We start from the raw sequence: 27,525 nt of genomic DNA, 5'->3' as shown, positions 1-27,525 counted from the left end.
AAGCCATTGAGGTTGTGTGATTGGGTTCCACACTGCTGTGGCTCCGGACAGAGCAGTGTGGACTGGCCTTACTGACGTTCTTAAAAAGCATCAGAAAAGGCGAGCAGTTACGTGTGACTCTATGCGATAGACATAACACTCGTATGTCCTGAAGGATCATCGGCTACAGCGCTCTATCCGGACACCGCTGCCCAAAACGTGTGTATCACGTGGGTCCATCATCTCCGTGAGAGAAAAAAATCGACGTGGAAGTAACATCACCCCGTCGCGGTTAAAGGACCATTGCTGTACGACGGGAATTCTTTTGTTATTATTATTTTTGTATTCAGATTTCTACCATCTGTAAAAATGTCGGCGAAAATGGCATATTTGATACTGGAGGACGGAACCACGTTTAAAGGCCGCCTTTTTGGGGCCAGTATCTCGGTATCTGGTGAAGTTGGTAAGTCATTAGCTACTTGGCGAAACATAATATGCACACAAATACTGGCTAGTCGGCTCATCTCCTGTCCCATTGTTACGCTTAAATGGCAGTTATGTGATAATAAAAGTAGCAGTGATTCTAGCTAGCTAACTGCGCAGCGAGAGGGAGTACTAGCGAGCTCCCACGTGTCCTGCTTTCGCGCTGAATAATTGAAAGGCTGAACGGATTCGTTCATCCCCTGAGCTTTAGTGTGTGTATTTATACATGGATGCCAGATAATAAGCCCACTTAAATTAATAGATTTTAGTAGGCTGGGCAGCTCGATATAACCATTGATCAGATTTTGCTGATCAGTATTGCTAGCTTAGCAGCTACCTGTGCACTCACGTGAACTGACGTTTGCTTTAGATGTTCAGATGTTTGCAGTCCAAAGGTTCCCTTTAGTGATCAGCATACATAAAGTGACTTTTTTTCCCTCCTTCTGGTTGTATTATAATTTATTTAATGAGCGTGTAAGGTTATATCTGAAGTACGAAAGGTTTATGATGATGATGATGATGATGATAAATAAATAAGGGACACAGACGAACTTTCCTTGTCATTCTTGAGTTTACCCATGACATTGAAAATTGCACACATCAAAACTATTGGCTGAGCCGGTTTTCCTGTCATATAAAATGTATGAGATGATGCAGAGCAAAGCACGGTCATGCGTGATTGTTTCTAACCAAAACTGTCCTTGCATCTCTTATTTTCAGTTTTCCAGACAGGAATGGTAGGCTATCCAGAGGCGCTAACTGACCCATCATATAAAGCTCAGATGTTGACTTTAACCTACCCACTAATTGGAAACTATGGTGTGCCCAATGACGAAGAGGGTGACTTTGGGATCAGCAAGGTGATTTAATAACTTGCGTAATGTTATACATGTTTTACAGATTGTATGTTAAGGAACTATTTTTTTAACCCTTTTTCTCATTTACTCTGTAGTGGTTTGAGTCTTCTAGGATACATGCCACTGCCCTTATTGTTGGTGAGCTTTCTCAGAATCCCAGCCACTGGAGTTCAGTTAAATCTTTAGATCAGTGGCTCAAGGAGCAAGGCATCCCAGGACTAGAGGGTGAGATGATCTTACAATATCTTCTTGAAATATAGGACCTACCTGCCATCCATTCATCTACCTGCCCGCTACTGGTTTGTATTCCGAGAATACTTATAGCAGAGTAGCAGAGTGGTCACCTTACTGACTTGTGTTTAGTAGTGTCTAAACTTAGAGGTATCTTTGAATTATTAGTCTATTCAAACTAGCTGAGGTTTTTCTTGGGTAAATGGCAAAGCACTTTAGTAAATCGCTCTGGATAACAGCGTCTGCTAAATGCCTTAAATGTAAATGCAAATCATTTTATTTGCAAACCCTATTAAACTCAAGTATTGATGCTCTTGCAGTAACTCTACTGTATTTGACTCAGATCCATAGTAGGTAACATGGTTTGAAAGTCTAATACAAATCTTATATAAGTTAAGGTGTTTTTAAATGTATCTGATGTCCCAGACTTGATTTCACAACTAACATTTTATAATGCAATTTGTTTTTTGTATTGAAACACCGATTTCGGTTTACTGAATGTGGAGTGGGCAGGTCTGGCCCCACTTCATTTTCTTTTGACAACCTGCTGGCTGTGTACTACATCCTATTAAATCTAAAATGTATTATATATGTGAAAACAGGTGTGGATACTCGTTGCTTGACTAAGAAGATTAGACAAAAGGGAACCATGCTTGGGAAGCTTGTGGTTGAAGGGACCTCTGCTGAGAGCATGCCTTTTGACAATCCTGACAGTCGGAACTTGGTGAAAGAAGTGTCCTTGAAAGTATGACCGGGAATAATATTTGTATAACACAATTTAATTGTAAGCGTCTGTATCTTTAGATGTATTGCTCTAAGCTTGTGTTTTTGTTTTTTTTCCTTTTTCAGGATCCCAGAGTTTTCAATCGTGATGGTAACTTGAGGATTGTTGCCGTGGACTGTGGCATTAAATATAATCAGATCCGCTGTCTGTGCCAGCGAGGTGCGCAGGTCACCTTGGTGCCCTGGGATCATCCTCTGAATGTCAGTGGTAAGTAACAATTTGAATTACATGTATATTTCTACCAAATATCATCTTTGATAAAACATGACTTTGAATGAAACCTTGAGGGTCCTATTTAGAATGATCTCATGTGAGATGGCACTGCTAGATTGTATTAATTTGTATAGGATATTATTCCTTAATTTAATTGTACCTTAAACTGTAGTTATAAAATATATAACTATTGGACAAGTTTTGAGACAGTGGAAGTTTGTTTCTCCAGACTTTGATGGGGTCTTTATCAGTAATGGACCTGGTGACCCTCAGTATTGCAAGGAGACCATAGAAAACCTGAAGAAAATTGTTTGTGTGGAGAATCCCAAACCTGTGTTTGGAATTTGTTTGGGCCATCAGCTGCTATCACTGGTCATCGGGGCAAAGACCTACAAAATGAAGTAAGATTGCAACGTGATGTGCTGCATTTTCCTCAACAACCCTCTCTATAGGGTCTTCCTATTACTCAGTATTTCCCAGGTCCGGTTTTCTTCGCGCTATGTGCACAAAGGTGCTTTTCTGCTGAGCACAACAGTTTCAGTAGATATGGGAGGTTCTGGGTCAGACTGCTGTTTTTGTAAGAATCCTGTGATTGTTACTCCAACCTCAAGGCCAGATCAGAAGCCAGTCTCCATTTGGAATTTCTGGCAGTAAAACTGCACAGTCAGTGTGTTCATTCAGGGCTTGAACCAGAAGCCAAGGCTTATGTTTATAGAGCAAGAGTTTTTGTTACATATAATGAGGGCTAGTTTTCTGTCTCTATATAATACGATTTGTATATATCTTAAACTTCTGCTGTATCAAAAATCTACCTAATGAAGGGAGGGGGAGAGTATGTAGTCCCCTTTAGGTTACCATTCACATTATGGAAGAACATGACCCATCTTAGAGGTGCACCAACTGACTACGTGTTGGCATAATAAATAAACCTGCAGCTTCTTCCAGTGAGAACACCAGCAATCTAATTTGAGTCCCTTTTCACCTCCAGGTATGGAAATCGTGGCCATAATCAGCCTTGCATCCATAAGGGAACAGAGCGCTGTTTCATCACTTCTCAGAACCATGGCTTTGCAGTTGATCCCCAGACTCTCCCAGAGGACTGGGATGTTCTTTTTACCAATGCTAACGATCACACCAGTGAGGGCATAGTACACAACCATAAACCTCTATTCAGGTGCAGCTTTCCTTTTATTTATTTTTTCTCCAAATGTTCTCATGTTGCTGTTCAGGAATATACACTTTGTTTTGTCCTGTATTTTTGCAAAACTTCATTATTTATGTCTACTTTTTTTTTTTTCTTTGTCAGTTTCAGTTTCTTTTCTGTTTTTACAGGCTGTCTTTCTGCTATTAATTACTTTTAAGTATGAAGGAAGATTTGGCCAGAAATGTCATGATCCACAACACGCTTTTATTTTTTGCAGATTTTAAATATACACCTTAGTTGCTGCACAACACTAAATCCAAATAAATACAATGCATGTCATTCAGTTGGTCTGTACATAGTTATAAATGGATATGCAAGGGAGTAGTGCACTCATTATACAAACGTTTAATTGAATAGCACATTATCACAGGCCTCACACATTATGGCAAGCTTTCCTGTTCGATGATCATTGCTCTTCCAATAACACTTCTGTCTTATCTCAATGGGCAGTTCTGGACCCATTTGGAAATAAATTTACATATAGTAATAGTTTTGAAGTGGAAACCCTGCCTGCTTTTCAGGGCTAATTGCATTTGGGAAAATTGAGTTTTCAGAATATGTTCATAATTTCCACAGTGTGCAGTTTCATCCTGAGCACATGGCAGGGCCCACTGACCTGGTCAGCCTTTTCGACGTTTTTCTAGATACTGTCAGAGACTGCAAAATGGGAAAATCCAGCAAGTCAGGTAAGGTTTCATTCTTTCTGCCTACTGCAATAGGTGTATACAAACATTTAGACTGTAGCTCAAATTTCGTTTTTACCACTATTGCAAATGCATTAGTTTCAAAGCAAAGTGATGTGTTTTGTGACAGTAAAGCAATTTGTCTTATTTGTTTAGTGAAAGCGCGGTTAACAGAGCATCTCACCTTCCATGAATCTCCTAAGCCAAAGGAGTTTGTGCGGCCCCGTAAGGTGCTGATTCTGGGCTCTGGAGGGCTCTCCATTGGACAGGCTGGAGAATTTGATTACTCTGGATCTCAAGTAGGTTATTACAGAAGTAAATAAATATTAGTGTATGCAAGATGGTTAGGAGTGAATGAGTGAATAAACTGCATTTATCTGCACAATTATCCTTTAGAATGTTTAGGATATGAGTTTATTAACACTTAATACACTTAACATATTGTTACTATGTTTTTTTTTCCTCCCCTGATAAAGTATCATAATTTGCTCAGTTGTCTTCTAATGTATTTTAACAGGCCATTAAAGCTCTTAAAGAGGAGAATATTCAGACTATTCTCATCAACCCTAACATTGCCACAGTACAGACCTCCAAAGGCCTTGCTGACAAGGTCTATTTCTTGCCAATCACCCCAGACTATGTCACACAGGTAAGGAGAAAAATATTATTGGTGTCACTGTTCTCTGTGCCTGCTAGAACTGTAAATAAGAGGCAGTATACAATAGTAAGGTCATCCTTGCATCTGAAGCTTCGTGGCATGTGTCAAAAAAAAAATGAAACGTGTCGCTTCTTGATTTGTTCTGCAATGATTGTGACCACTGACATCCAAACCTTATGTGACTGCTTTACCGACTAATTTAAAAAGTAGCGAACCCCTGCAATTACACACACACATTTTTTATTTATAGATAGATAGGATTATTAAAACTGAGATGTACATTACCTTCTCCATGTTTACCACTCGAAGGTGAAATAGTTGGCTTAATATAACTTTGTCTCTGAACCAGGTGATAAAGAATGAACGCCCTGATGGTGTGTTGCTAACGTTTGGGGGTCAGACAGCTCTGAACTGTGGGGTGGATCTGACCAAGCAGGGCGTGCTTGAGAAATACAATGTGAGAGTGCTCGGAACCCCAGTATCCTCTATCGAAATGACTGAGGACCGGAAGATCTTTGTAGAGAAGATGGAAGAGATAAATGAGCATGTGGCTCCCAGTGAGGCAGCCATGTCTGTTGAGCAGGTTGGTTAATCCCCCTTGTAATCATCAAATAGCAGCCAGTCTTAATTACCATATGTATATTTTGTTTTCATTAAGAAATGGGCTCAAATTTTACATGCTTAAACAGCTTTAATTGTAGATTACCATTTGTGATGGAGCTGTAGGGGTGTGTTTTTATTAATCTGTTATTTATTTTCCTCATTACCCTGTCAGGCAGTAGCTGCTGCCGAGAGACTGGGCTACCCAGTGTTGATCCGCTCAGCTTTTGCTCTGGGTGGACTGGGCTCTGGTTTTGCCAACAACAAAGAAGAGCTAAATACGCTAGTCACACAAGCTTTTGCTCACACGTCACAAGTCTTGGTGGATAAGTCACTTAAGGGGTGGAAGGAAATAGAGTATGAGGTGGTGCGAGATGCTTTTGACAACTGTATCACGGTAGGCAATGCATGAGGCTAAAAGCCTTTTATTTCGTCTTAATGGTTGTACTGAACTGTTGTGCCGAAGTAACTTCAATTGATTTATTTATTTATTTTTGAGCAGGTTTGTAACATGGAGAACATTGACCCATTGGGAATTCACACTGGAGAGTCCATAGTTGTGGCTCCTAGTCAAACACTGAATGATTACGAGTATAACATGCTGAGGAACACCGCCATCAAAGTTATCCGGCACCTGGGGATTGTTGGGGAATGCAACATTCAGTATGCTCTCAATCCAGAGTCGGAGCAGGTAACCCTCCTTTTGGATGCTTGATAGAGTGGATTTCTAGCAAATTTTCTCCAGTTGATCCTACAAACAACTTTTTTTTTTTTTTGTTTGTTTTTTTTTTTTGTTTTGTGAGAACATTTACGGTCCCTGATGATACGTTTTTCCTCATAGTACTACATCATTGAGGTGAATGCTCGTCTCTCTCGGAGCTCTGCTTTGGCCAGTAAAGCCACTGGTTACCCATTAGCCTATGTGGCGGCTAAGCTTGGCCTAGGGATTCCTCTCCCAGTTTTAAAGTAAGTTACACATCTCATACAAACCACCACAAACCTTCACTTTGGCCTTACTGGCCACATCTTCATTGTTGGAATACCTTGTGAACAGTTGACTGTAGCTCATTTTCCCATGCAGATTTGTTGATTACTCTTTAGTGGTTCATCATGGGTCAGTTTGGGATGCAGCCAACCACTGATTGCTAGATTATTATTTATTTTTATTTAATTAATTAATTTATTTTTTAATGAATTGAACAGTCCTTAAACCAGTAATGACAGTGAGGTGTTAAAAACCACTATACAATTCACACCAAAGCATCACTGCTCTGCCTCAGAATGCTCCACCACTAAAATATCTGGTCGGTATGGGTTCTATAGTTATGCCATCCAATTAATGGATAAAGTGGAGGGTTGAAACAGATGGGCTGCAAACATTACGTTCTTACGACTTTCACATGTATAGGCATACATGATTATAATATACATTGAGTGCCAAATCAGTACAAGCTGCTCTTTTCCAGGAACTCTGTGACCAATTCCACGACAGCCAACTTTGAGCCAAGTTTAGACTATTGTGTGGTCAAGGTCCCTCGCTGGGACCTGAGCAAGTTCCTCAGAGTTAGCACCAAAATCGGCAGCTCCATGAAGAGTGTTGGTAAGGTCTCTTGTGTTATGTTAACTCCACCTTTAGCACCAGGGTGTCAGATTAACTTTATTTACTTATGATGTTTTTGTTTTCCTTCCTGGGCCACCACTCTAACTAGTTCAGCTGTCTTCATTAAACACCCCAATTCAACAAAGTTGGTAAAGCCTGCATGAGTTGATTGAAGAGTTTTTAAAGGAGGAAAACAGAACTTCATTTTGGAAGGGACCAAGTTTAGCTTGATTACTATTTGGGCTCTGTCAGAGCTTGTAGTGCAAGTATTATTGCTAGAATTTAACAACTGTCATATGGAAGTTTTCTTTTGTAGCTACATTTAAGTATGCTGTGCTATAAGCTCTCTGTTTTCCCAGGGGAAGTGATGGGCATTGGTCGAAGCTTTGAAGAGGCCTTTCAGAAAGCTCTTAGAATGGTAGATGAGAATTGTGTTGGATTTGACCACACAATCAAACCCGTGTCCGAGCAGGTAAGTGGTGAAAACTAGATAAATAGAAACTGGTCATTTTTGTTTTCCATCACAGATTTGTGCTCCAGATAATTTAGTCATTAATTATCTGACTAACTCTCATTTGTCATGTAACGTGCTTGGGGGGGGGGGTTGAAGCATAGTAAAGCCCAGTGCAGTCAGAATCAGAACAGCAGAACTAGCACACTAGTAAATTCACTGCCTCTTTCACTGCAAGTTTTTATCTTGCGAAACAGTGTATAGAACATTACAATATGCCAGCACTATGATGCATTCTCAAGTTTGCCAGGAAAGGTTAACCTGGCATCCGGCCATAAATATATAAAATATAAATAATATTATAAAATATATTTGATATTAAAGTGGTGAGAATATTTATCTATATATTTTTGGAACAGGGCTAACATGATGGATATTTATGCCTCTTGTCAGCTCACATTAGCTTGTGCACAAAGTAATTTTATTATGTATTTATCCCCCCTCCCCTGGGTAACCAGGAGCTTCAGATTCCTACAGACAAGCGCATCTTCGTGCTGGCAGCAGCCCTTCATGCTGGGTATAGCGTAGACCGCCTGTATGAGCTCACCAAAATCGACCGCTGGTTCCTTCACAAGATGAAAAACATTGCAGACCATGAGAAGCTTTTGGAAACATTTAATCAGGACGAAAGTCTTATGCCACCTGAAGTGATGAGGAAGGCGAAGCAGCTGGGCTTCTCCGACAAGCAGATTGCCCTTGCTGTGCAGAGGTATGGAGGTAGTAAAAATATGTGGGTGCACTAACCATGTAGTACCCTACAATGTCTGTCTGGTTGGTCGGTCTGTCTCTCTTTCTGTAGGATAATTCTCTCATACTCTTTAGCACTGAACTAGCGGTGCGGAAACTGAGGCGAAACTGGAAGATCCTGCCAGTGGTCAAGCAGATTGACACAGTGGCTGCTGAATGGCCTGCTCACACCAACTACCTTTACCTGACCTATCATGGCACGGAGTGTGACCTGGCTTTCGAGGAATCTCATGTCATGGTGATTGGCTCTGGTGTGTACCGCATTGGCAGCAGTGTGGAATTCGACTGGTGTGCCGTGGGCTGCATCATGGAGCTTAGAAAGGTAGGCCTTCTACTTTTAGATATCGTAAATAATGTTAGTGTTTTTAAAATCTACTATTTTTGACCAACTGGAGATGAGAAATTTTTCAGCTATGTAACCGCTTACAACAACTGCTTTTCAGTCGCTGTGCAATTGGCCAATGTTTCTTTAATTGGCTAATCCTGAGAGCTGTCTAGTCATATTTGTAAGTTAAGGATTGCAGTAGCTCTGCACAAGGTCCTGCACACTTGTATATGTTTTATGCTGCTTAACATTTAAACTTTTAAATCCTATAGGGTAGTATTATTTCATAATGTTCAGAATCCTCAAACTGTAAGTTTGTGCTTTTTATATATTATAAAGTTGTATCTGCAATAACTGACAGTTTGGAGATCTGAATAGATATTGGCAGACCGTACTGGATTAGTGCTTTCCTGGAAATTATTAATGAATTTAGGCTTCTTTTTTTTTTTTTCCCACCAGATGGGTTACAAAACTATCATGGTAAACTACAATCCTGAAACAGTCAGCACAGACTATGATATGTGCAACAGACTCTACTTTGATGAGATCTCATTTGAGGTAAGGCCTGATGAGACCAACTTAAGTAGTTTGAGTTCATGTTAATGTGTGTCTGTCTGTGTTTTAATACCTAACCCTTGACCTGTATCAGGTGGTGATGGACATCTACGAGATGGAGAACCCAGAGGGAATCATTCTTTCGATGGGAGGACAGCTCCCCAACAACATTGCCATGTCTCTCCATAGGCAGCAATGTCGGATCCTGGGAACTTCACCTGAATTTATCGACTCTGCTGAGAACCGCTTTAAGTTCTCCAGGATGCTGGACACAATTGGAATCAGCCAACCTCGCTGGAAAGAACTATCTGATACAGAGGTACTTTTTACGGACACTGTGCAGTAGTATTTATCCCCCACCCCCATTGTTATTAAAGTAATTGAGAACAGCTTTGTTTGACAGGACTTTTTTTTTTTTAAGCTTTATATTTCCACTTTGCCTTGAGACTTCTCCTTTTTCCCCATTTAGTCTGCCATGCGTTTCTGTGAGACTGCGGGCTATCCATGCCTGGTGCGGCCATCGTACGTGCTTAGTGGTGCCGCTATGAATGTAGCCTACTCTGACAGTGACCTGGAGAAATATTTGAGCAGTGCTGTGGCTGTTTCCAAAGAGCATCCTGTTGTAATTTCCAAATTCATTCAGGAGGCTAAGGTTAGTTGCTGGTGCTCTCTGTAGTTGCAAAGTCGAAGAAAAGGGGGGTGGGAGAACAAGTGCAGACTTGCATTGATTGCTGGGGGACAGTTGAACAGTAAAAGTAAGTTACAGGCAATGAAGTTGCCATGATAAAACTTCCTAATACTTGGCAAATTTCTGCTGGTTTTGCATGTTGAAAGAGAATGTTTGATGTGCACAGATTGTATTAGATACTAATACTAAGACAGTTTTTTTTGCTGATTTAGACATTAGAAATGGCACGGCACTGGCTAGATGTGTATGAGTGTTTAAGTCGTCATGTTGAGTACCAGTGATCTGATTTTTGTCTTGCAGGAGATTGATGTTGATGCTGTAGCCTGTGATGGAGTGGTCATTGCAATAGCTGTTTCTGAGCATGTAGAAAATGCTGGTGTTCATTCAGGGGATGCTACGCTGGTCACACCACCTCAGGACATCAACCAAAGAACCATGGAACGCATAAAGTTAATCGTCCATGCTATTGGGCAAGAACTGCAGGTCACGGGGCCGTTTAACTTGCAGCTCATTGCCAAGGTAAAGGTGTACTTGTATAAAATTCCAGGAAGTCATTCTCACAGCTATACTTTAAGATTTGTGTTGACTCTTGATAATTGTATGTTGTTAAATTTAGGATGACCAGTTAAAGGTGATTGAGTGCAATGTGCGAGTCTCGCGCTCCTTCCCGTTTGTGTCCAAGACTCTGGGAGTAGACCTTGTAGCCCTGGCAACTCAGGTTATCATGGGAGAAGAGGTGGAAACTGTGGGACTTATGAAGGGGAACGGCATTGTAGGAGTTAAGGTAAAGCACTGCCAACCAGATGGAGTTAATTACAGATGCAGTTTACACCAGATATTAACGTTATATCTTGGACAAAGTGGATAAGTACTGATGTGAACAGTTACAGGTACATCTTGTAGACTTTGATTATCTGGTCAGTCAGACCACCTTCAGACAGGTTTGTCTGTATTAAAATGCTGCAGTATTGCCAACCTTTTTGTGCTATTTATTTATTTATTTATTTATTATTTGTCAAACTACTTGGCTAAATGTATAAGAGCACAGAGTAGTTGGCTTGTACAGTTCTTTTATAAAAGAATTATTTATAACTGTAAAGTTAGCTTCCATGTGTTATGCATGTCTCTTAATTGTCTGTGTGAAGGTTCCCCAGTTCTCTTTCTCACGTTTGGCTGGAGCTGATGTGGTATTGGGTGTAGAGATGACCAGCACAGGGGAGGTGGCTTGCTTTGGCGAGAACCGCTACGAGGCCTACTTGAAAGCCATGCTTAGCACTGGCTTCAAAATCCCCAAAAAGAATATTCTCCTCTCCATTGGCAGCTATAAGGTATTTAAAGTCAGGAAATCTGTCTTAACTGTTTGTTGGTTATTTTTATGATTTATTACTTAATGATACGGAGCACCTGGAAATTGTCTAATTCTTTTTTTTTTTTTTTTTTACATAAATACATAGAATAAGAGTGAACTCCTACCTACTGTTCAGGCTTTGGAAAGTCTAGGCTATAACCTGTATGCCAGCCTGGGAACTGCAGACTTCTACACTGAGCATGGTGTAAAGGTACAGTTGATGAATGCAATGCTACATCTCATGTCTTAACATATCTTTTATTCTTGTCCAGGAGGACGCTTGCAGGGAATGTCAATGTATTTCAGCCAGTGCACCAAATAATATTAATGTACAAGACCGTACAACTACTAAAGCATACCGATCTAATTTAATTGATCTAATTTTTGAATGTACATTCATTTATTGGCTACAGGCCTCATTTTATCTTTCATTAAAGGGTTAGTTTTTAGGCAAAGTATTTCTTTACTACTAGTACTACTATTGTCAAACTGGTCGTTTTTCATTATTCATGTTTGTGGTTAGGTCATGGCTGTAGATTGGCCGTTTGAAGAAGAGAGTGACAGTCCCAACAAAGAAAAACAGAGAAACATCATGGATTATCTGGAGGAGAACCATTTTGACATGGTCATCAACCTGTCCATGCGGAACTCTGGTGGTCGGCGCTTGTCTTCCTTTGTCACTAAAGGGTACCGCACTCGTCGCATGGCTGTGGACTACTCTGTGCCCCTCATCATTGATATCAAGTGCACCAAGCTGTTTGTTCAGGTATTTGCTATTAAAGATCCTAAAGGAAGAACGTATGCTGTGCAGTGCAGTTGACTTGACAGCTGTTCTGATGAAGGCTTTGTTTGTTAGATAATGACTTGGACACTGAGAAATATTAAAATACCATACTTGGGTGCTCTGGAAGTAAACTTGAATCAAATACATAGGTGATGACACTTGGAAATGGAAAGGAAATGGAATGGAAAGTCTTGATGATATGTTCTCAGGGGAGAGAATCCAGTCTTAATATCAGCATCAACCTTTTCAGGGACTGTAGATGTAGGAACCATTTTGGTTCAATCTGTTTTTTTTAATCAATTAAAATGTATTTAATTGTGGTAAAGTACATTTAAAAAGCTAATATGTAATCGTGTTGGTGCAGCAATACTTTGTAACTGTTTATGCAGTGCCTACAGAACATGGAACTAAAATGTTGATTTAATTGAAAAATGCACATTTATTCTGATAGGCGTTGCGACAGATTGGTCAAGCTCCCCCAGTGAAGACTCATATTGACAGCATGACCTCTCAGAAATTGATTCGCTTACCTGGTAAATGGAAGCTTCTATTATGTAATAATCTAAAAATTACCTATACGCTCCCTCATCATTACCTACTTGCCATATGACCTCTTATGTTTACAAATCCCCTTGTTTTTGCTGTAAAAGGTCTCATTGATGTCCATGTACACTTGCGAGAGCCTGGAGCCACTCACAAAGAAGACTTTTCCTCTGGTACAGCTGCTGCCCTGGCAGGAGGGGTCACAATGGTGTGTGTAATGCCAAACACAAACCCTGCTGTCACAGACCTAAGCTCTCTCGCCTCAGTCCAGAAGGTAATGGCTCCTTTAGATCTGCTGATGACTGATCATCTCCAGCATTCATTTTGATGTAGTCTGGAATGAGACTTTCTGAAGTGTTTTCCCTTATACTGTCTTTAGCTGGCAAGAGCTGGATGTCGTGCTGACTATGCCCTTTATGTGGGGGCAGCGTCAGATAATGCCACTATTCTGCCCTTGATTGCAAATGCCACTGTTGGTCTGAAGATGTACTTGAATGACACCTATTCAACGCTAAAGATGGATAATGTTTCCTTGTGGATGGAGGTAAGACATTTTTGCCTAAATGTGGGTCTGCCCATTCTTTAACTGTAAAATGTGGAAATTCAAATCTAGCTTTACTGGCCAATGATGTCTGCACATACAAAATGTGTCTTGTTACACAGTAGCTCATTGTTAGCCTAAGGGTAAAATGTTCGTTACAGTACAGAGTTCCATACATTAGTTCTACCACACATGCATGCAGTGAGAAAATAAAACTCTTTGCTATGCGTTAGTAACAGTTCCAGACAATCTAGCTTATAGGTAATACATTGCACAGCAGTCACTTGTCATTGCATGTAGAAAATGTCTTCTTGAATGATGCAGCACTTTGAGAAGTGGCCAAAACATCTGCCTATTGTGGCCCATGCGGAAAAGCAGACCGTGGCTGCCATCTTGATGGTAGCACAGTTGTACCAAAGACCAGTTCACATCTGTCATGTTGCCAAGAAGGAGGAGGTATTTTATTATTATTTTTTTTTAATCTAAAAAGCTTTAATTTTAATGTGGCAAATTTGTGTCATTGTTTAGTTTTTGTAAGACTTTGTATTCCAGTAGCACAGAATCTCTTGAATTCTCAGATCCTGATTGTCCGAGCTGCAAAACAGAAGGGTATTCAGGTCACGTGTGAGGTGGCTCCTCACCATCTTTTTCTCTGTGAAGACAATGTATCTGCTATTGGAAATGGCAGAGCTCAAGTGCGACCCATGCTGGGCACCAGAGAAGACATGGAGGCACTGTGGGAGAATTTGGACATCATTGACTGCTTTGCCACTGATCACGGTGAGGATGCATTTGTCTAATTTGGTTCAAACCAACCTGTGAAGACCCCTTCATTTACTGATTGTCTGTCTGTCTGTCTGTCTTAAATAAAACAGTTAAACTATTTTAAATGTGCAACATTTAGCTCCTCACTCAGTGGAGGAGAAGGATTCTGAGAAACCTCCCCCTGGTTACCCTGGCCTTGAGACCATGCTGCCTCTGCTGCTTACTGCGGTCAGTGAGGGACGCCTCACCCTAGATGATATTGTCAAAAGGCTGTATGAGAACCCAGCACGTATCTTCTCTCTTCCTGCTCAGGAGAATACCTATGTAGAGGTGCGTTATTTCCAGATGTTTGCGGATACTGTTGATTCTGTGGAAGGACAAACAAGAAGTACATGGACAATAAATAAAAATTAGCAGCGATATTCATTCCATTTTACTGTTAGAATAGCATGTTAGTTTGGGCGTTAATCACTCAGCATTCATGCACACATTTGTATATCTCCATTTTTGGCTGTATTGAGTTGATCTGCTCTGTACACTGTAAATAATTCCAGATTCCTTTACCAAGTTTTTTTTTTTATTACACCTAAAACTTACAGTGCAGTCTGACCCACCTGACATTCAGCTCCCAGTTTCTTTACAATTCTGCAGTCTGATCACTTGGTTTGTGTGCATTAGTATTAGGCTCCTCCTCGGTTCTGAATGCGCTGTTCAGAGTTGGTTTAGAACTAAAGAAAGGAGTGTGAGCAGAGAGTTTCCACCATAGTCTGGTTTGTAACCCAGTGGAATTCAGGAGTAAAAACTTAAAAAAATATATATATATATGTATGTATGTATGTATGTATATATATATATTTTACATGACATTTATATTATTTATTATTTTTGTTTTTTTTTAATAAAGCTTGCTTGATTCCTCACCACAACAAACTGCTTTCCCTGTTTTGTAGGTGGACTTGGAGCAAGAGTGGGTCATCCCAAAGCACATGCAGTTCACAAAGTCCAAGTGGACCCCATTTGAGGGCATGAAGGTGAAGGGTAAAGTCATGAGAGTTGTGCTGAGGGGTGAAGTGGCCTATATCGACGGAGAGGTGAACTTCAATCTTGTTTATTTAATTATTGTTTTTTTTTTTGTTTTTTTTTTTTTTTTTTTGGGTGATGTCATTGTGATTTAATAGAGGCCCAAGTAAATCTCATTCAAACTTTGATCAGCTCTGATCTTTTTTTTTTTTTTTTTTTTTTAAATCCCACACAGTAGCTGCGTGAACTTTATCAAGTTTAAGAACAATGGAAAATGTATATCTTAAGAGCCTTTTAAGAGACAAGTTTAATAATGACACAGAATTGTTCATAAGTACTGATGGTGCTGAAAAAGAAAGCTGGTGCGAGGGCCATGTAAATTGCCACTTACAGCTTTATTTATTTATTATTATTATTATTATTATTATTATTACTAATATTCAAGCGGTTTCCTTTTTAAACCCTAGGTACTGGTTCCTCCTGGCTATGGTCAAGATGTCAAAATATGGACATCAACTCCAGCTGTCTCAGAGACAACCAAGGATGCCCCAAAGGTAACATGAGTACTGTTGCACACATTCCTGAGCTGCTGCTAACATCAGAAGGGCCCATACACACTGAATGCATATTTTTGTTTTTGTTTTTTGTCAAATATTTGTTGACAAAAAACTATATATATATATATATATATATATATATATATATATATATATATATATATATATATATATATATATATATATATATATATTTTTTTTTATTATATATATATATATATATATATATATATATATATATATTTTTGTCATGTAAAAATTTGATTTTTATTTGCCCTCTGCTCTTATTTTGTGGGGTGTGGTGTGCGCTTCCATGATCTGTTCAAAAAGCAGTTTCATTTCATTTCTTAATTCTAAATGGTGTGTAATGGCCTTAATTTTGTAACATACCTTTTTGATGGTGCATACCTTTTTGAAAGTTTGGGATGGACCGTTAAACTAATCAAACCATTTTAGGCCTTGTATGGTTTCCTCTCTCACTACTCCAGGGCTCTGCCACCACCAGAAGTCCTATCTCCCTTTATGCATTGCAATCCATAGAATTTTCAATAAAAAAAGCACCTTCTGCAATTCTTTGTGACTTTTCAGTAATTGTTACTACCTACCCTATGCTTTGCCCTTGGGTATTTTATCTCTGGTTGATGTTTGCGTTAAATGAAAATCCTTAATTTTTCTGTTCATATAGACTCCTGAGCGCCCCACACAAGCAACGGCCATTGATGCCCTTCGTACTAGAGCCCCTAGTCCACGCAGATCAGCTGGAGATGGACGTTTTATTCTCCCACCACGGGTCCACCGTGCCTCTGACCCCGGCCTGCCACCAGGTACTAATTTAAGTTTTATTGTGTTATAAAGGTCTTGTGCTTCATCCTGAGTCACTGGATCAGATCAGGACATGCCTATTTTGGAGGTGTGTGTGTGTGTGTGTGTGTGTGTGTAAAACAGAGCTCAAGAGTGTATTTATATATAACATGTCACAATGCTGGTACTGCACAACTGTAAGGAACAACAATAATTTTCCTTGATTTGTAATTGTTAAAGCAGGTTTTCCCTATGCTTTATAGATAATGTGTGGGTTAGTTTTTTGTTGTTTTGTTTTGTTTTACTTTGTTATTATTGTACATTCTTACTCACTTGCCCACCCATTTGAGCTTTTGCTCTAGGGCTTGCTTTTAATCATCTTTTCTAATTCTATATCCCTTAGCACAATGTTAATACAACTGCAAGCTGCAGGATCTGACCATTTAAATCAAGACCGCATTCCACGCCCCCCCCCCCCTTCACTAAATACTGACTCTCCTTATGTCCATAACTGTTCTGCGGCCTTGTGTCTGCGTTTACATAGTTAAGTTGTTTAGGTAGTTATTACCAAATCTTGCATTAGCAACAGCTATGGAAAACGGGTAATTTAAAAATTTATAATGTTAAATGTAGTGTGGTCATTGTATGAAAGCAATCCATTTTTGTGTACAGGTGTAAAGAGGTCACCTTCTCAACTCCTGCGGTCTGTTGGTAATGTTTGGCAGAATTTAATTAATCTGTAACACAATCAATGTATCATACAGTTACCAAAATGGTGTTTAGAGCTGCTGAGTGGTATGGTTCGTTATCACGGTGTTTCTTACATTTAAATGATTTTGTCTGTAATATAAAAATTCAAAATTATATATAATCATTACATTTCCCCAATCCATACTTCACCGGTTCCCTAATGTCCGCCTCAAGTACATAAACTGGATGCCGCTAAATTACAAATGGGTAAAAGCTTCCCATAAGCCCACCTTGGACTATGTCCTGTACCCCACCCCCACATTTACACAAATTTCAGTATTTATTTTATACCTTCCATAAAATTGATCTTATTTATAAAGCTATTTCATAGGGAAATGCAAGTTGGCTTATTGGGGGCTTTCCCATATTCTGATCTGTGTGTCGTCAAACAATATTTGTGCTCTTTTATTATATGCTATTTATAGAAACAATTTAAATAGAATTGAAAAATGATACTTATTAGTGTGATTGTTCAATATACTGTAGGTGTCCGACGTCAGCACTGTAGTGCTGCTGATCTCTGAAACTGGCGAGATTGCTTATTTTAAATGCTACATGGCGTATTCTGTATGTTCTAGGAATCAGAAGCTTAGAAAAGACTTAAATCTAGGGGTGCCAAATATAGCTTAGTTATTTTATTTAGTGTCTGCTGATTAATTGTTAAGCCTATGCACAATGTGTTTTGAAAAGTAAAATTAAACACTAATCTATTAGTAGAAAGCTTACCTTCTGCAACCCTTTAAAACTACAGATGTGGACTTTTAGATCTTGCATACATATGCGCTTGACTGTCGTTATTTTAGTGTTTTATCTGTTTGTTTAAAAATCTTTAGATTTAAAATGTATGCAGTAACACTGGCAGGTCTGCATGGATTTTGGGGTGGTTGTCTATTATGCACTAAAATAAATGTTTGTTTCTAAATTTTGCAATGTGGATGCAGCTGAAGAGGAGAAACCATTAAGAAGAGCAAATGAATCAGGTTTGGAGTTTGTGAAGTTCCTTTGCCAAAACTGTGTGTCTCTGCTCCTTTAGTGTTCATGCGTTCTGTGGGAAGCCCTTTCAACTATTTTAGGCCTTGAAACACTGTGGTACTACTTCTCACTTGATACTTCCAATTTGTGACCGTTATTGAGTATAGCAGAGATTGGAGTCTTCTCTGGTGCTACTACTAAACTCAGGAACTAAGTGGCGAGTTGAATCAGTTGGTTTTGAGCAGTGAATTTGCCAAGCTGCAGGATTATTGCCTTCCAATAGCTGAACACTCCTGTTATAGAGCCGTAATCACAAATGGTGGCATGGCAAATAATGCATTAAAAACAAGATTCCAAGCCAGTGCTGCTAATTGGCAAGTGTGAATTTTATAATAAAACATTGGCTTGTGTTTACTTTTGTTTAAGCTTTTGCTGCCATCTGACCCCCTTTTTTCCAGAAATGCCTACTGCTGCGGATGCATACACACACCCTCCTCCCCTGGCCAGAATCCTGTCCCCTCAGGCAGGCCAAGTTCAGGTTGTCTCTCACCTCCAGACTTCACCACTTCTGCACCCTCTGGTGGGCCAGCATGTGCTCTCTGTGCACCAGTTCACCAAACAGCAGGTAGAATTAATTATTTTGTTGCTATTGAGCAATTGGTGGGATGGGTAACAAAACATTTATCTTTTTAGTAAATCTGGATACTACTATATGGCTGCCATGAACAAATTCTCAAGTTGAATAACTTGAATGTTTGAATATTTCATATAAAAAAAAAAAAATCTATAGATTATTTCATTTAAACTAGAATGCAATTCCTCCAGAGTGTGCTTGCAGCTCATCGGGATGGTTGGTCCAACATTTAATTCAATACACTTGGCTAATAGTCACAAAACGCCTTCGTTGGGCCTGCCGTTTAATTTTGTCTTGGGGTTTGTTTTTTTGTGACTATTTCTACATTTGTGCCAAATTTGATGGCTGTGGCTTGGCGGCTGAAGCCTGTATTCCAGTCATTCCATGGAATGAATTTTCAAAATGCAACATTTTGGGGGAAGAATTAAACAAATACACTGCTCAAAAAAATAAAGGGAACACTCAAATAACATCCTAGATCTGAATGAATGAAATATTCTCATTAAATACTTTGTCCTGTACAAAGTTGAATGTGCTGACAACAAAATCACACAATGGAAATCAAATTTATTAACCAATGGAGGCCTGGATTTGGAGTCACACAAAATTAAAGTGGAAAAACACACTACAGGCTGATCCAACTTTGATGTAATGTCCTCAACAAGTCAAAATGAGGCGTGCACGTGAGTGTGTGCGTGTGTGCGGCCTCCACGTGCCTGTATGACCTCCCTACAACGCCTGGGCATGCTCCCGATGAGGATCTCCTCCCAGACCTGGACTAAAGCATCTGCCAACTCCGGGACAGTCTGTGGCGCAACATGACGTTGGTGGATGGAGCGAGACATGATGTCCCAGATGTGCTCAATCGGATTCAGGTCTGGGGAACGGGCGGGCCAATCCATAGCTTCAATGCCTTCATCTTGCAGGAACTGCTGACACACTCCAGCCACATGAGGTCTAGCATTGTCCTGCATTAGGAGGAATGCAGGGCAAACCACACCAGCTTATGGTCTACTTAATGGCAGTCAGGCTACCTCTGGCGAGCACATGGAGGGCTGTGCGGCCCTCCAAAGAAATGCCACCCCACACCATTACTGACCCACTGCCAAACCGGTCATGCTGAAGGATGTTGCAGGCAGCAGATCGCTCTCCACGACGTCTCCAGACTCTTTCACGTCTGTCACACGTGCTCAGTGTGAACCTGCTTTCATCTGTGAAGAGCACAGGGTGCCAGTGGCGAATTTGCCAATCCAGGTGTTCTCTGGCAAATGCCAAGCGTCCTGCACAGTGTTTGGCTGTGACCACAACCCCCATCTGGGGACGTTGGGCCCTCATACCATCCTCATGGAGTCGGTTTCTAACCGTTTGTGGAGACACATGCACATTTGTGGCCTGCTGGAGGTCATTTTGCAGGGCTCTGGCAGTGCTCCTCCTGTTCCTCCTTGCACAAAGGCGGAGGTAGCGGTCCTGCTGCTGGGTTGTTGCCCTCGTATGGCCTCCTCCATGTCTCCTGGTGTACTGACACACAGCAAACCTTCTTGCCACAGCTTGCATTAATGTGCCATCCTGGATGAGCTGCACTACCTGAGTCACTTGTGTGGGTTGTAGAGTCCGTCTCATGCTACCACGAGTATGAAAGCACCACCAACATTCAAAAGTAAACATCAGCCAGAAAGCATAGGTACTGAGAAGTGGTCTGCGGTCCCCACCTGCAGAACCACTCCTTTATTGAGGGTGTCTTGCTAATTGCCAATTTCCACCTGTTGTCTATTCCATTTGCACAACAGCATGTGAAATTGATTGTCTATCAGTGTTGCTTTTTTTTTGAGCAGTGTATATCTCCGAATCAGAATCTCTTTATCTCCCCAAGTATGTTACACATACAAGGAATTTGTCCTGGTGAGAGCAACATGTATGACAAGTAATAAAAACACAGAACACAGATTATTTACAGTATTAAACTAAAGGAAAATTACACTAAACAATAAATAGGGTAGGGGATAAATTAAAAAAGTAAAAAGTACTAAAGGTAATAAAGAGCTAAAAGGCGGACATGTGAAACAGATTTAGTTGAAAAATATATATAGAAAGTTACAGATGACCTAAATATTTACAGAAAGGGAACATCTGTACAGGTGTGCAAATGGTCATAGTGCAAATAGCGGAGTGCAAATAGCTGTTCAGTCCGGTTTGGTACAGTTCAGTTGTATGTTTTGAGGTTTACAGTGGGAGGTGTCCACTGTGGTTGAGGAGCGCTACAGCTCTGGGGGAAAAAGCTGTTAGCATGACTTGTTGTGCTGGTTTTGATAGACCGCAGTCTTCTACCAGAGGGGAGTGTCTGGAAGAGGAGGTGGCAGGATGTGAGGGGTCAGATGTAATTTTGCCAGCACGCTTCCTCACCCTGCTGGTGTAGATCTGCTGAAGTGATGGCAGGTTACATCCAATGATTCTCTCTGCTGTCCTGATGATGCGCTGGAGGTTGGTTCTTTCTTGTGAGGTGGAGGAACCAAACCAGATAGTTATGGAGGCTGTGAGAATGGCATTGTTTTATTACCGTGCGGCCAGTTTGTGCAATCAGCTATAGACAGCTGAAGCTAGTCATGAAAGAAGCGCCCAGGAGTGCCATCTGTCACAACTATTTGTTGACGAGCACTGAAACAATGTCTTGTTCCGTGTAAGTTGCTACAAAGCGGTCAGTTTCCATTTGAATGGTACAAATCTCTAAATGAACCTTGAACAATAAGCTTTTGCATGAAACGTGGGCTTGGAAAGATAATGTTGAATGGTCTACATCTAGTGGCCAGAATGTGCTTAGAAGTTTCTATAATTGACTGGAAAATCATATATTCATGTGCAGCTTTATTTATTTTTGGCTCAGTTGAATGGCATTAAGTCTATATCACATTTGAAAGAGAATTTTCCTCCACATTTGTGAGGAAAATAAGTATTTGAACACCCTGCGACTTAGCAAGTTCTCCCACTTAGAAATCATGGAGAGGTCTGAAATTTTCATCTTGGGTGCATGTCCACTGTGAGAGACATAATCTAAAAAACAAATCCAGAAATCACAATGTATGATTTTTTTTTTTTTTTTTTTTTTTTTTTTTTTTATCATTTATTTGTGTTGCTACTGCAAATAAGTATTTGAACACCTGCCAATCAGCAAAAATTCTGGCCCTCAAAGACCTGTTAGTCCGCCTCTAAAAAGTCCACCTCCACTCCACGTATTCTAAATTAGAAGCACCTGTTTAAGGTCGTTAGCTGCATACAGACACCTGTCCACCCCACACAATCAGTAAGACGCCAACTACTAACATGGCTAAGACCAAAGAGCTGTCCAAAGACCTCCACAAAGCTGGAAAGGGCTACGGGGCAATTGCCAAGCAGCTTGGTGAAAAAAGATCAACTGTTGGAGCTATTATTAGAAAAAAAACATGACTCTCAATCTCCTTCGGACTGGGGCTCCATGCAAGATCTCACCTCGTGGCGTATCAATGATCCTAAGAAAGGTGAGGAATCAGCCCAGAACTACACAAGAAGAGCTGGACAATGACCTGAAGAGAGCTGGCACCACTTTTTCCAAGGTTACTGTGGGTAATACACTAAGACGTCATAGTTTAAAGTCATGCATGGCACGAAAGGTTCCCCTGCTTAAATCAGCACACGTCCAGGCCCGTCTTAAGTTTGCCCATGACTATTTGGATGATCCAGAGGAGTCATGGGAGAAAGTTCTGTGGTCAGATGAGACCAAAATAAAACTTTTTGGTCTTAATTCCCCTTGCCGTGTTTGGAGGACAAAGAATGATGAGTACTATCCCAAAAACACCATCCCTACTGTACTGCACTGTATTAAGGAGATGATAACCGGGGCCATGTATTGCGAGATTTTGGGGAACAACCTCCTTCACTCAGAGCACTGAAGATGGGTCATGGTTGGGTCTTCCAACATGACAATGACCCAAAGCACACAGCCAGGATAACCATGGAGTGGCTCCGTAAGAAGCGTATTAAGGTTCTGAAGTGGCCTAGCCAGTCTCCAGACCTAAACCCTATAGAAAATCTTTGGAGGGAGCTCAAACTCCGTGTTTCTCAGCGACAGTCCAGAAACCTGGATGATCTGGAGAAGATCTGTGTGGAGGAATGGGCCACAATCCCTGCTGCAGTGTGTGCAAACCTGGTGAAAAACTACAGGAAATGTTTGACCTCTGTAATTGCAAACAAAGGCTACTGTACCAAATATTAACATTGATTTTCACAGGTGTTCAAATACTTATTTGCAGCAGTAACACACAAGTTATTAAAAAAAACATACATTGTGATTTCCAGATTTATTTATTTTTTTTATATTAGGTCTCTCACAGTGGACATGCACCTAAAATGAAAATTTCAGACCCTTCCATGATTTCTAAGTGGGAGAACTTGCAAAGTTGCAGGGTGTTCAAATACTTATTTTTCTTACTGTATGTAAAAAAAGTATCAATTGTATTTATTGGAGCCCTGATGAGAAGTTGGTAGTGCTGTAGAAATTCTTATCTGCAGTGGTGTCATATTGCCCGATTAAAATCTGCTATCAAACTGTAATGGTGCCCGGAGAACTGTGCAACTGAAATAATAAAAATAAACAAGAATAAATTATGACTCTAAATAAGATATTGTGCTCAAACAATACTTGGCTTCCTTGTGTTTTTTTTCAGATGTCTCACTTATTTAATGTGGCTCATACGCTTCGCCTAATGGTGCAGAAAGAAAGAAGTTTGGACATCTTGAAGGTGAGGTGCTACTATAATACTGTACTAAAACACTTGTACATCTTTGCCCACAAAATGGGCAAGGATGTTTGCCTTTTCATCCACAGGGCAAACAGATCAATTTGTTGTTGAATAATCTATATTGCTTTGCATCCATGAACTAACAGAAAAATCCCACAACGCTTTGAGAGTCAGTCATTTCAGACAAATAAGATTAGGTTATGATACAAAAATGCTGCAGTGGGTTTCAAAGTGCTTGGATCATCAGCAGAGCATGCACATTGAGCCAATTAAACCCATCCCAAAATGTGCCCTGTTTCCTGTGCCACATTGCATGGACATCTGTAGACCTTTTGTAGCTGAAATCATTGTGTTTTTGGCTCTCTATACCTTTGTGTGTGTTTTTAGAAATTGTGCTTGATTAATGCAGTCTGTTTATATTAAAGAAGCAGGTGTTAACTTGGTAGAGTTTTATTTTAGATCTAACTTTGTTCCTTTTCCACAATTTTTTTTTTTTTTTTTTTTTTTTTTTTTTAGGGTAAAGTCATGGCCTCCATGTTTTATGAGGTGAGCACTCGCACCAGCAGCTCATTTGCGGCAGCCATGCAGAGGCTGGGTGGCTCAATGGTGCACTTCAGTGAGTGCACATCCTCCACCCAGAAAGGAGAGTCTCTGATGGACTCCGTGCAGACAATGAGCTGCTATGCTGATGTGATTGTGCTCCGCCATCCAGTACCTGGAGCTGTAGAGGTTTGTTGTTGTTGTTGTTGTTGTTGTTGTTGTTGTTGTTGTTAAAGCTGTCCAAAACAGAACACAGGAGGTTGAGCTAAATATTTATTATCCGCTTGGTTTCTGCTATGCTTTTCTGCCATGAAGTTGCTGCCACATTGAGATTTAAAGTTCTGGAGTTGGGGGGGCGGCAAACACTTTAAGCTATTTATTGTTTGTTTTAAAAAGATTATTAACATTAATAAAACAATTAACATTATTGCACTGCAGCAATATCATCTTATAGATTTCATTGCAAGACTCTTACTTCAATTCCAAAAGGTATGTAACAGTTGTAAATGTCCATACCCTTTTCCCTGTTGCAGAAAGCAGCAAAGTACTGTCGTAGGCCAGTGATCAATGCTGGAGATGGGGTTGGGGAGCACCCTACTCAGGCCCTTCTGGACATCTTCACCATTCGAGAGGAGCTGGGTACTGTGAATGGCATGACCGTAAGAACACCAGCTTAAAAATAATAATAATTTAAAATTATTTTTTAAATTATTATTATTATTATTATTATTATTATTTCGTTTTTAATAAACTTGTTTCAGTAAGGCTCATCTCAATGTCTCCGTTTTGGGAGCAGTTAATTGTATGCTTTTGTGCACAGATTACCATGGTGGGCGATTTGAAGCATGGCAGGACAGTACATTCCCTAGCCAGGCTTCTCACTCAGTACCGGATCACGCTGCGCTATGTAGCCCCGAAAAACCTCAGCATGCCCATCGAGATTGTTGACTTTGTTGCTTCTAAAGGCATAAAACAGGTGCACATGTTCTCCACCAATGAAATCATGGGTCTTTAAGATTTTGAATTATTTCATATAGTTCACATTTGGCTGTTTTAACAGGAGGAGTTTAACAGTATTGAAGAGGCCCTTCCTGAAACTGATGTTCTTTACATGACCAGGATTCAGAAGGAGCGTTTTGCCTCTGAGGAGGAATACAAAGCAGTAAGGGTCCTATGGCTGCATTGTTAATTTGCTTTCCATCATGGTCATTGTGTTTTAACTTCTCCCCCCTTTTTTTTTTTTATTTTTTTTTTTTTTATTATTTTTTTTTTTTTTTAGTGCTTTGGTCAGTTTGTCTTGACCCCTCACATAATGACTGGAGCTAAGAGGAAAATGGTCGTCATGCATCCTCTTCCAAGAGTTAACGAAATTAGGTATGATCCCAGATGTAATTGCTTTTAGAAGTACTATATGCTGCTTTTCTGAAATGGTAGCACATGTAGCCACTAAAAGTTTTGATGCTTGTTTATACACTAACATGCTAAAAGAAATGGGACCAGAACTTGTATTGCGTAGGGCCTCCTCTAACCCAGCAAAGTGCAGCAGCTTGAAGTTTTTGTAAATGAACAAAAGACTTCTGGAGTGATATTGAGTCATGCCCACCCACAGCTCTGTGGTCATTTGTAGGTGCAGGGTCTTTGGCGCAACTGGACCTCTCCACCACATCCTGTAATGGCTTGATTGTGGTCTGCATGTTCACCCGACATAAGCCCACTGTTTGTCGGATCTGTCCAGAATGCTCCTATAACCAAATCTGAACAATTTGGGGCCCCAATGGCATGGTGCATTATAATGCTAAAATATCCTACCATGGTGGGGGTACATGAAGTCCATGATGTGCTGCAAATAGTCGCCAAGCAGTGGAACATAGCAGGAACCGGCCAATGATGTGTTTAGGCGGAAAATTGGACCCAACCCACAGAATGAGAATGGACCACCAGCAGGCTGCACAGTGATAACTGGGGTCCATGGCTTCATTGGGTCTGTGCAATGCAACACCACCCCTACAATCACATGAAACAATTGGAACCGACTCTTCTGACCACGCTACATGCCTGTCCTCTGGGGTCCTCTTAGCGCCTCACCAGGGCCCGCAAGGTTGCTGTGTCCAGTGTTGTGACGTTAAGAGGGACTCTGGTGGGTCTTCTGCTCTCTCCCATGGAAGCTAAAGAATGCTGCGTTTACCTGATATGCATGTGGGGCTTTTATGATGTATTCCTGGTACACATGCAACACAATCACTTTCAACATGTGTAATCCATTCCAAGAGAAAATTGAGGCTGTTTTTGAGAGCAAAAGGAGGCCCTACCAAGTATTAGTAGAGTGCTCAGTTGGTATCAGTCACCAGATCATGCATCTATACATGCAAGTAATATATTTAGCCATGTCTGTCATTTCTTGTGGCTTTGTAATGTTTCTCTCTGTCCCACTATTAACACGTGTCTTTTATGCAGTGTGGAGGTGGATACGGATCCTCGTGCAGCTTACTTCCGGCAGGCTGAGAACGGCATGTATATCAGGATGGCGCTGCTTGCCACTGTGCTCGGCCGGTAAAATCTTGAACAAGAAAAGCAAAGGGGAATGAATGAATACTGCTTGGATACAGTCTTCGCTATAACTTTGCCAGTGTGTATTTAAGGTTTTGTTGTCTATTCGACGCACAATGTCAGTTTTCTGCTCAACATGTTGCACTGCTGCTGTCTACCACTCAATCATAAATTGCATTTTAGATATACAAACTCTCTTATGCTTAGATCTTCAGTGTTTTCATATACATTTGAAAGGACCAATTCTTTTTTCCCCTATTTTTCTTTAGTTAGAAAAAGTAAATATAGAAAATGTTAGCTATTAAAGGTGGAGGTTAAATGAGGTATGAAATTGCTGTTTGGAGTTGAATTAATCAAGCATGTAGGTTTTCTGCTATTCCAGTCTGGCTTGACCAGCAACAAGATTTCTTTTTGCAGTTCTTGTTGCTTCACTGATGCAGATGATTGCAATAGTAGATTCATTACATTGTCATTAATTTACCTGTATGTAAATGTTTAACAATTTGGGTGATCTTTCTTTGGCTACTTCCGGTTTATATTTTTAGATAATAAAAATTGATACTTTTTCACAATTGCTTTTTCATTTCCTATGTATTTGCTGTCTTAAATGTGCAAATATGATGTATACGTTGTATTTTTGTATGTTTCATTTGTTCAGTGTAGTGGACACCGCCAACTCGGCCATGACTGAAGGGCCATTGAAGGGTGTATACACATTGAATAATTATTGCACTACCTGACATTAGTCATACTCTGTACTTTCACAAGTTTGTATCTTTATGCCATTCACATTACACCACCTACATTTAAGAATTGACATTTCAACATTTGACAGT

At 40.3% G+C, this 27,525-nt stretch overlaps 1 protein-coding gene across 5 annotated transcripts; it reads left to right on the top strand.

The window, feature by feature from the left end:
- The first annotated feature begins 19 nt into the window (after positions 1-19).
- cad (carbamoyl-phosphate synthetase 2, aspartate transcarbamylase, and dihydroorotase) lies at positions 20-27,261 on the top strand. Of its 5 annotated transcripts, XM_072680043.1 has the most exons (46): positions 20-442; positions 1,183-1,322; positions 1,415-1,544; positions 2,153-2,295; positions 2,400-2,541; positions 2,777-2,948; positions 3,536-3,721; positions 4,328-4,437; positions 4,591-4,733; positions 4,952-5,083; positions 5,442-5,675; positions 5,868-6,089; positions 6,195-6,383; positions 6,534-6,658; positions 7,159-7,292; positions 7,652-7,764; positions 8,262-8,512; positions 8,626-8,872; positions 9,335-9,433; positions 9,525-9,749; positions 9,900-10,082; positions 10,419-10,637; positions 10,735-10,902; positions 11,264-11,446; positions 11,573-11,677; positions 11,990-12,232; positions 12,702-12,783; positions 12,901-13,067; positions 13,173-13,337; positions 13,659-13,790; positions 13,913-14,114; positions 14,239-14,327; positions 14,412-14,429; positions 15,050-15,190; positions 15,587-15,673; positions 16,362-16,500; positions 17,150-17,188; positions 18,169-18,207; positions 18,658-18,824; positions 23,528-23,602; positions 24,119-24,331; positions 24,676-24,801; positions 24,963-25,118; positions 25,203-25,304; positions 25,422-25,516; positions 26,597-27,261. In XM_072680043.1, the coding sequence occupies exons 1-46, from the start codon at positions 349-351 to the stop codon at positions 26,694-26,696; spliced, it is 6,666 nt and encodes a 2,221-aa protein (XP_072536144.1). In that variant the 5' UTR covers positions 20-348; the 3' UTR covers positions 26,697-27,261. The 5 variants fall into 5 exon arrangements, with proteins under 5 accessions (XP_072536144.1, XP_072536109.1, XP_072536119.1 ...); XM_072680008.1 differs by having other exon boundaries at positions 14,239-14,429; XM_072680018.1 differs by lacking the exon at positions 17,150-17,188 and having other exon boundaries at positions 14,239-14,429.
- Positions 27,262-27,525: the final 264 nt, after the last annotated feature.

The sequence above is a fragment of the Salminus brasiliensis genome, chromosome 1, assembly GCF_030463535.1.
Source record: "Salminus brasiliensis chromosome 1, fSalBra1.hap2, whole genome shotgun sequence".
Lineage (NCBI taxonomy): Eukaryota > Metazoa > Chordata > Actinopteri > Characiformes > Bryconidae > Salminus > Salminus brasiliensis.
The sequence above is the reverse complement of the archived record's forward strand: the minus strand, read 5'-3'. Positions and strand labels throughout refer to the sequence as shown.

Coding starts and splice junctions, on each gene's coding strand:
- cad (XM_072680008.1), top strand. CDS start 349: ATGTCGGCGAAAATGGCATATTTGATACTGGAGGACGGAACCACGTTT. Junction 12,784..12,900: donor GAAATTGATTCGCTTACCTG/GTAAATGGAAGC, acceptor TTGCTGTAAAAG/GTCTCATTGATGTCCATGTA. Junction 15,191..15,586: donor TGGCCTATATCGACGGAGAG/GTGAACTTCAAT, acceptor TTTAAACCCTAG/GTACTGGTTCCTCCTGGCTA.